Source organism: Spermophilus citellus, assembly GCF_964194105.1.
Source record: "Spermophilus citellus genome assembly, chromosome: 6".
Lineage (NCBI taxonomy): Eukaryota > Metazoa > Chordata > Mammalia > Rodentia > Sciuridae > Spermophilus > Spermophilus citellus.
The window spans coordinates 1,595,961-1,605,956 of NC_138187.1; the positions used below are offsets into that span (position 1 = coordinate 1,595,961).

Consider the following 9,996-nt stretch of genomic DNA (forward strand, 5'->3'; position numbering starts at 1 on the left):
GGGGGTCAGAGGGCACTGCTGTTTCTCCGGGGTTCCTACAGGAAGCTCGCCTCCCCTCTGTGGGTGAGGTCCAGGTGGGAACGGTTTGGCACCACGGGACGATGCTGACGGCTATTTGGTCCTGCTCCCTCACAGGGCATCTACAGCTGCATTCATGGAGTGCACATCGAAGAGAAGAAGAAATCTCCAGACTTCAGCCTGACGGGGTCCCAGAGCAACATGCTGAAGCTCCTTCGGTCGGCCAAGAACACGTCCAACATGTCCAACATGAACTCCCGACTGGACTCACCCAAAAGAGCCCCGGACTTCGCCCAGAGAGGGTCCCTCATCATGGACATGGTGTCAGACAAGGGGAACCTCATCTACTCGGACAACAGGTCCTTTCAGGGGAAGGACAGCATCTTTGGGGACAACATGAATGAGCTCCAAACGTTCGTCGCCAACAGGCACAAGGATAACCTCAACAACTACGTGTTCCAAGGCCAGCACCCTCTCACCCTCAACGAGTCCAACCCCAACACCGTGGAGGTGGCCGTGAGCACAGAGTCCAAAGGCAACTCCAGGCCCCGGCAGCTGTGGAAGAAGTCCATGGAGTCCCTGCGCCAGGATTCTCTGAGCCAGAACCCCGTGTCCCACAGGGACGAGGGGACCACCGTGGAGAACAGGACCCACTCCCTGAAGAGCCCCCGGTACCTTCCCGAAGAGGTGGCCCACTCGGACATCTCCGAAGCGTCCAGTCGTGCCACGTGCCACCGGGAGCTGGACAACAACAAGAGCCACAAAACCAAGGACAACTTCAAGAGGTCCCTGGCCTCCAAGTTCCCCAAGGACTGCAGCGAGGTGGAGCGCACCTACCTGAAGACCAAGGCGGGCTCGCCCAGGGACAAGATCTACACCATCGACGGGGAGAAGGAGCCCAGCTTCCACCTGAACCCGCCCCAGTTCGTGGAAAACCTGGCCCTCCCGGAGAACGTGGGCTTCCCGGACACCTACCAGGACCTCCACGAGAACCTCCACAAGGCGGACTCCACGCTGCCCCTGAACCGCAACCCGCTGCGTCACGAAGACGGGCTTCCCAACAACGACCACCAGTACAAGCTCTACGCCAAGCACTTCACCCTCAAAGACAAGGGGTCCCCCCACAGCGAGGGCAGCGACCGCTACCGCCAGGGCTCCACCCACTGCAGGAGCTGCCTCTCCAACCTGCCCACCTATTCTGGCCATTTCACCATGAGGTCCCCCTTCAAGTGTGACGCCTGCCTGCGGATGGGCAACCTCTACGACATCGACGAAGACCAGATGCTGCAGGAGACGGGGAACCCCACGCCCCGGGAGGAGGTCTACCAGCAGGACTGGGCGCAGAACAACGCTCTCCAGTTCCAGAAGAGCAAACTGAGGATCAGCCGCCAGCATTCCTACGACAACATCCTGGATAAACCCAGGGAGACGGACCTGGGCAGGCCCTCCCGGAGCATAAGCCTCAAGGACAGGGAGCGGCTTCTGGAGGGCAACTTGTACGGGAGCCTCTTCAGCGTCCCCTCCAGCAAACTCTCGGGGAACAAGGGCTCCCTCTTCCCCCAGGGCCTGGAGGGCAGCAAGAGGAGCCAGTCTCTGCTGCCAGACCACACCTCCGACAACCCCTTCCTGCACTCCCACGCGGATGACCAGCGCCTCGCGATCGGGAGATGCCCCTCGGACCCCTACAAACACTCGTTGCCCTCGCAGGCCGTGAATGACAGCTACCTTCGGTCGTCCTTGAGGTCCACGGCATCGCACTGTTCCAGGGACAGTCGGGGCCACAGTGATGTGTATATTTCGGAGCATGTTATGCCTTATGCTGCAAATAAGAATAATATGTACTCTACCCCCAGGGTTTTAAATTCCTGCAGCAATAGACGCGTGTACAAGAAAATGCCTAGTATCGAATCTGACGTTTAAACTCTCCCATTCATGTTTTGTCACAGGGAAACTTGGAGTGGTGAGCGCTCTGGAGGGTGAATGTGGTCGTCCGACAGTGCCCTGCAAGGAGGAGGAGGGCTGAGAGAGGTCATTTTTGTTGGCTCTTTTGCACATGGCTCATGCCATAATCTTCCACTCAAGGAATCTTTGAGCTGTGTGCTGAGCACAGCAGAAACCAGAGAGTTGAGTCCTTAACCAAAAACAAACAAAAAAGAGGGCAGGTCTCCGGACATGCCTTACCAGGTGTGGTGGCAATCATGGCCCAGGAGTGTCGATGGCGATGTTAGGGTTCCCTGTATGCAAATCCCATTAACATCGGTCCACCATGTAATTTCCTCATCTGAAATGCCTAATGGTTTCTCTGATACAGAATAAGCAATATGGTATGCATGTGACCCTGACACAGACAATAGGACAGTTAGGAACGCACCTGCACCGGAGCGAGGTGGACCTGTGCGGGAGGTTAGGAAGCCTGGCTCGTGACCGTTCTCACTTTATTGTTATGCTGCCCCTCATGCCCAGGCCCGACCCCGAGAGCCCCAGGCTCCCCCAAGAATAGCAGATCAGCGTGTGCGTGGCTCCTCCACTCCCTTCACCACGTCCCTCCAAGACACAGCTGGAGCGAAACGCCACAGGGACTCTCAGGCGGAGCCACAGGGACCTCTCTGGATGTTGATGTGCGTTTTCCTCTCATCCTGGGCTCTGATGGTCTTGCTCAGAGCTGCATAAACTAACGCGTGTGTGTCTTCGATACCTAAGTGTGGATCTTCTGTCCGCGACACAGTGGCCGTTGTAGTTGACCCCGAAGACTCCTGTGTACGTAAGTTCGCATTTCCTCCCTTCTGGTGACGACTCAGGGTTGTATAGTATCTGTTACCCCAACCCTCCCAACGGAACCGTAACTTGTCCCGTCCCCGAACAGCCATGGTGGTGTCTAATTAGCTGTGTGTTTCTGTTCCCAGAGTTGTTAATGTGGTGACACGTGCCAACAGCCATATGTGTACAGTGATCTGTAAGGAGCACCGTGCCATCTGTCTGCCCGAGCCTAGCATGGTTTTAGGTTTATCTTCCTTAATGTCAGAAAACGCTCTTGGACGCTCATTTCCACCCCAACCTCCTCAAATCAAAAGTCTCCAAAACATGAGACACTCATGCCTCCTCCCTGAGCACCCCCCAAACTGTGCATGAACTGAACGAGCCGCGCGCTCTCTCTGCTGAAACACACACACACTCTCTCTCCAAGGCCAACTGCCTCGTCAGCACCAACAGAAATATGTGAAAAACCCCCAGACGCGTTTGTCTCATCTCATTCTTACTCTGCTAAAACCCGGGCATGCACGGCACGGGTGACTCTCGTTATCAAAAACAGTTGGAGGCAGAGAGGGGAATATTTACACTTGGGGAACTTCTTAGCACAGCACCTGCCGCATTAAAAAAAAAAAAAAGCAAACAGAAAAAATAAAGGTCGTTGTTATTTTATGACACTTTTTCAGACCAGAATTTTCTAGTTTCAAAATTAAATATCATAAAACCAGCAAACGATATGACTGAAACATTTTGTATGGATCTACTCTATTAGTATCTTTTAAATACACAACTATCCTGGAAAGAGTTGGGCTAACAGCCATCCGTTTGTGCAGAGGACCTCAGTCTCCTTGGTAGCCTCCTACAGAAACCTGAGCTGTGGTGGAACTAGCCTGACCATTTCCCGGTTTCTTACTGAGGTTCGCTTGGGCTCTTGGAGAAGGAAACAGGGTGGCAGGTTGAGCAAAAAACGACCCGTTTCTCCCCTCAGGCTGTGTTCTGTTCCACAGTCAGCGTTTTTCTCCAAGCGGACAGAGGCTGGGGATGGCTCTCTCTGGAAAGGTGCCCTGCCCCATGACACTCCCATCATGTTGAGAAGGGGCTGAGATGAATCTGAGTGTCCGCAGTAGGCAGCAGAGGAGGCCTGGGAGGGAACATCTTCCTATCGTCTTAGTCAGAGGAGACGGAGGTGGTGCAGGTGACCCACAGGCTTGAAAACGACATTTTGTTTCTTGGATGCTGCATCTTTTCAAGACCCCAAAATGGGGAGACCTGGATAAAAGGACCTGGGAGGTCACCCCTATCTCTGACCTTCATCTAAGTTTCTGTGGCTGCGCCGTCTCTAGCCCCTTCTGACTCTGCCCTCCCCTCGCATCCCAGCCCTGGGCTCACCCAGCCGAGGTCACTGCCATGTCCTCGTGAGCCTGGCCTGTCTTCACGGGAAGTAAGTTCTAAAAGCCTCCTCGGAACACAGGGCAACGATGTCTCACCAATCCAAAGAGGCTCTCTGTCTTCCTCGGGTGTCCCCAGAGCCCAGGGGGCTGCCTAATGCCACACACAGTCTCCACGGAGAGTGACAGTACAGTTGGGCTGATTCCATCCGTCAGCCAGCCTTCCCCTAAGATCAGCATCGCTGGCTGCTGACCCCAGACATTGATGGAGGAAGAGACTAAAAACGTGGCTTTGGGGGAAAGCCCACAATCATACGGTGGGAGACAGAGACTTCTCTTCATATCCGAGGTGTTTTTAAAACTAGTCACAGTGAAAACAGTTGGAAATTAGAGTCTGTACCGTAGACACGTTTTCCATCCCCCGTTCTCTCACTGAACTTACAGGCCATGGCTTCCACAGGAAGATCAGCCACTGGTCGGACGGGCAGTTTCCAAGTGAGAGACCGTCCTGTGAAGCGATGCAAAGGGAGCCCAAGTCAGTTCAGTTCTTTCAAGAAGTAAAACCAGAGACGTGGCGCCCATGAGAAACGGTGCCTCTGGTGAGGGAGGGGAGGGGGGCTCATGGGGGCCCTGAGCTCTGCACCCATTACAGAGGGCTCCGTACCGTCCCAGCCCTGAGATCTGGGTGGCTGATGCCGTCTCAGCAGAATGCCCAGGTCTTACCTGGATGAAGTCAGAGCTGCCATCTCTCCTGACATTTCAGTGACCACAAGTGACTTCCCCCTTCTGTACCAGTCCTCAGAGAGGTGCACTGGGATGCGATGGCCAGGTTCCTGCCCATGGGTAGTGGCACACATGGTCACCTAATTGAGAGTATTCTGTGAGAGAGTCTTCTGGGCATAAACTCTACTCTGGGGACCTTGGTGTTCACAAAAGTGGTTTCCATCAACCTTGCACCTGCGGGCTCTGGGGCTGTTTGTGGCTCTGTTCAGTTCTCCAAGCAGACAGTTCCCAGTGCGTCCATCTCCCCACCAGTGAGGTTCCAAGAGCTGGAGGGATTATAACCTCACCACCCCGTCCACCTCTCTCCGTTATTTTATCCACCACCACAAATGAGTGTCTCATGGATTCTCCTTGGTTTTCTCATCTTATTTCCCAGGAAAGACCTCATACTTAGCTTTTCTGATGAAAACATTAAAATTCACCCATTGCGGCAAAATCTGTCACATCAATTCACGCATACTTTCTGGGGAGAAAAAAAAAGAAAAGTACACCTTGTTTACAAATGAAATAGTTTCATTTAAATGGGACTTGAGCCAAGGTGGTTAATTAGTCAAAAGATCCACAGTAGTCAGCGGGCACACATTGTTTATTCCATTTGATATGTCTACTACGGATGTGTATTTAATATTCTGCATCCTTCTCAGGAAATGACAAATGCCCTGAATTCTTTGCAAATAGAATTGCTAATGAAAAAGAGAAAAAGAAAGTTGGTGTTAATTAAATGGTGATTAAAAATTTATCTCCTTTAAACCTAAAAAGTGCAGCTTTAATAATCAGTCGTCATATAAATAAATACCTTGCACTGAAATCCCTTGCGGTTTAAGACCTAAATAAATACTAATTTGACAAAACCTAAATGCCCTTCAGAGGAGCTGAATATGTTCGTTAGCAAGATGCACATGTCTGGACTGTTTCTCTGTGTGGAGCCGTGATGCGTGAATCCTTGAGGGATCGTGGGTTGTTTCCGAAACGGAGCCCGTGTCTGTGTGGACCGCGGCTGCCGTAGACAGAATTGAACTTAAAAAAAAAGATGGAAGTGGGTGGAAGCTCAGTCCATTGGCTGGTTTGTGATATGTTAGGGTCCCAGGCAAGGTCTGTCTTCCTTCCAACTGCATCGTTTTATGTTGACTTGAGTCAAAATCAGGCCCTTTCTGGATACTTCATCTTTTTTGCTAAACAGGGTTGAAAAGTGCCAATGGAAAGATTATTCTGGGTCCATACTTGAAAAGTCGTCCCAATGCGCGGCTTCCCTTGCCCCCCGCCCCCCCCCCATGCCGCACTGTGTTCATCTGTCTTTGTCCATTTGGGTTCTGCTTTGCCACCTGGTGTCTGTCAGCTCAGAGCTGGGAACACCAATACCGTGTACCATGTATACGATAGACCGGCTGATTCCTACAGTCCACAGCCAGGTGTGTTCTCCCAGCGGAGTTGTACATATGTTCAGTGTTTGTTAAAAAGCCAGCGGTAGTGGTGGCGCTGACACAGGCAAACCCCGGTTGGTGGTCTTGGCAGGAGGCTGCTTCCGTAGAGAGGCATTCTATATTTTTTTAATCTCAGTTCTAGGGAGGGTAACAGAGCCCAAGTGGGATTTGGGGTGTTGGTATTCTTGGTCCCTTAAAAGGCAAAACTCTGGGGTGAGCCATCGTGGAATAGGTGCTGTTTACATTTGTTCTAAAGAGGACGCTGACGTGGGCTTGGATTTCTCTAAACCCATCCAAAGACATAGATTTCCTCCTTAAACCCCTCACCCTCCTCCCCAACCCCTCATTTCTGTGCCGAGAAGTGCCAAAGGTATAGAATCGCCAAGAGATGCCTGCCCCGGAGGGTCTGAGAAGAAACAGAGTTCGTAGGACTGTACAGGACCTGGGGAAAGAGGAGGCAGATGAGAAACTGGAGCTGGACGGGGCAGGGATCTGGGGAAGACACCGAGTGGGGAGGACTGGCGAGGGGCAGAGCCACGGGGTCTCATTTCTGGCTCTGCTCCCCTTACCAGGCTGACCCACTTCTAGGTCTTTTCAAGGAGGACCCTTCTGAGAACCTCGGATCAGAATCATGAAGGGCCATAGAATTGACCTGGCTTCCTGTGCCCTGTGCAGACAGACCCGCGAAGCCCCTGTGACCTGGGTTTTCCTACAAACTCTTTCACTCTCCCTCATTTTCCCAGGGTCTTTCTCCCTGAGAAAGACCAACAAGGGATGTGGCTTAAAACTGTGAACCAAAGACGACATCGGCAGCCATCCTTGAAGTCATAGTGCTACTTCCCACGCTCCGAGGTTGAACCGAGTACCTTGGTTACCTGATGGGACTCGTCGGAGGGTCCACTCTCCTTTGAAGTCCACTTGGGTCTTAGGGGGCTATAAAGGCAATAGAAAACACAGTCTCTTTCAGAAGTAGCTTGTGATTTGGAAATTCCGTTCCTTCACAGGGAAGATAACTAGGACCACCTAGATGGCAAACGCCTAGCAAACAGTAAGGATTAGAAAGGATTAATGAAGTTGTTGCCACGAAGTAAAAATGAATCCGATCCCAAGATCAACCTTTAAAAAAAAAAAAAGCTCTCCCATATACTCACTGTTCCTGGAAATGCCCTGATGTTTGAGACCTCCGAGGAGGTGTCTAGGAACCCAGGAGCAGCAAACCAGGAGGATGATTCACCCTCCACACCTCTGCACAGGCAGGCTGGGGCCCCGTCCTCCAGCCCTTGCCAGATCACCTCCTCCCAGCTCTGCTCAGTGACATGTGCTTCAGAAAGGGGTCGGAAGAACCCTGCAAGGATTAGAAAATGGACCGTGATGGGCAAGACGGAACAGTTCCCCAAGGCTTTTTTTGTTTGGTCTTGGACTTGTGAGGAGCACTTTTGACAGTCCAGGGTATAAATGTATCAGGGAAGGACCAGGGAGGACCAAGTGCCTACTGTTGTGGCTGGAGACGGGAAGCTGCAGGTTCCCTAGAGAGACGACTCGGGGAGTCTACGCGTATTTCGGGAGGACCGGCCGGGTGGAGAGGGGGATTTTTTTTTACCCTGTCCAACCCAGTTCTGTGCAGTACAGAGATGTTAGATTCTGTTTATCACAAGTACACACCATGTGTCAGCAACTAAATCTGGAAATATCAAAATATACCCACACTGAGTATAGAATATATTCTAGGAACATTCTAGAATGAGGTTCTCAAAATAGCCATAGGATAGCAGGATGATTGCTCCCATTTTGCAGATGAGGAATCTGAGGCTTAGTTGTTCTCAGCCTCATCAGAAACTAGAGTCGGTTGATAAATCCCTGATGTTGGACACATTCTCGAAGTGCCTGATCTCCTCCAGGGAGATCAGAAGAGGAGTCGGGGAGAGAGCTGCTGTGGCAAGGTCCCCTTGTCCGGTGTGCTGGTCCCGGATCCTCAGAGTCAGGAATGGAGTGTGTCCATCACACTGGGGGGTCTCACCTCTGTCCACAGTCCCTCCCGAGACTCGAGCATTGTCTGTTCTCCTTCATAGGAGTGCAGTCAGCATTTATTTTTTTGGTTCCTGAGAAGTTATTTTTTCTCTTTAGCATGTGCCTAATCTTGAATATCCCTTCCCACTTTCTCCTGACTTTATCAGTTGGCATCAGGGCTTGTTGCATTAGACATATGTACATAGTGTGCTCGCGTGTGTAGACACACACACACACACTGCCTTGTGGCCCTTCGTTGAAGCTCTCCTAAACATCGTGACCCATTTTTAAGGAGGTGATGTCATTTGCAAGGTGACCGTCCCTCCTCTTTGTTCTACGTTCGCTCCTCTCTGCCAGGCAGATAGAATGAGGCTCAGAGGCTGACGAGGTCGAGGACAGAGGTTTGCACGAGGGCTGGGGAGCTTCAGGAGGCAGATGGCTGGGGGCCGGCTGCCGAAGTGCTCTGTTGACGTTTCCCTTCTTGGTCTGCTGTGACGTTTCCTAATTGCCTTAGAGTGACTGTTCAACCGCTGAGTGCTTCTTCTCTTTGTCCCACGAAGGAGAGTCATTGAGTTGGAATAGTTCACTGGGCTCAGGAGCCCCGAGGATCTGGTGTCGAATGCACCTTGTAGACGATGCTCCCGGGCACCCACGTGTCTTCTTGGGCATCCTTCTCCTCCCACGTTCAAAGCCACGCTTCTTTTCTGGCACCTATAGTTACTGTGAGGTGGGGCACGCGGACCATGGTATAGATGAGGAGTCTGAGCAGGGATTTTAAAGGATGTCTTTCTGGGAGGCTCCATAGTCGATCCTTCTGGTGGGTCAGTGAACCCGTGCAAGTGCCCTTCTCCTACTCCCTGAGAAAACTTCCCCAGCTGCCTCCACCTTCAAGCCTGCCCTGAAACGTAGCCGAGACCGAGAGTTGTTGATATTTAACAGCTATTTTGAGATCCTGTTGCTGTCTGCAAGTGCAGGACGATACTCTCCCAGGGATGTTGAGCTATGCAGAAAGTGGAGCACCCCAAAGAATGATCTGGCCAACAGCATTACTTTGGAGCCATATTTAAAAGCACAGAACTCTCCGGGGAACAAGAACCAAATTGTTTAAAATGGAGTATTCCTCAAATTAACTTCCTCAGATAAGGTGACAGCGGTCTGCATAAACCAACAAGACAGAGCAGATTATCACTCACAAGTCCCTCTTCTGTACTGTGCCAGCCAAACAAGGCGTTGGCATTTTTTTGCAGTTCTAGAACATTCCTCATTAGTGGTAGCCCCGGGTCATAACCTCTTCCAGTTAGTTCTCCTTCAGACCTTTGGGAAGGGTTTAAGATGAACCCTGGAAAGATATTAACATAACACATAGCCAAAGCCACAGCTGCCTTTTAAATTAATAAGGTTGATTGTTCTCCAGCAAACATGAGTTCGTCTTCGGCATTTTAAATGCTTCTCATTGATCTGACATTTTGCCGTTTCAGGATTTTAAAGGGCTCGAGTCAAAGAGTATTGATAACTGAGCAAGTAGCAGAGATCCAGAAATATAAAAAACATTGTCAGTTCCGCCATGAAAACCAGCCGTAGCCTTTGGAGTTCAGTTGAGGTTTTTACATTAGCCCTCTCAGACTTATTGA

The 9,996-nt window shown here is 51.3% G+C and overlaps 1 protein-coding gene across 3 annotated transcripts in view; it reads left to right on the forward strand.

Annotated features, from left to right (window-relative positions):
• Positions 1 to 3,546, forward strand: part of GRIN2A (glutamate ionotropic receptor NMDA type subunit 2A) — a 327,406-nt gene extending 323,860 nt beyond the window's left edge. Inside the window, exons 12-13 of one of the 3 annotated variants that reach the window (XM_081297656.1) lie at positions 136 to 1,978; positions 2,482 to 3,546. In XM_081297656.1, the coding sequence (XP_081153782.1) occupies positions 136 to 1,938 (1,803 nt within the window). In that variant the 3' untranslated portion in view covers positions 1,939 to 1,978; positions 2,482 to 3,546. Of the gene's footprint in view, positions 1 to 135 lie in introns of all 3 variants that reach the window. The other 2 variants (XM_081297657.1, XM_081297655.1) reach the window with 2 other exon arrangements.
• Positions 3,547 to 9,996: the final 6,450 nt, after the last annotated feature.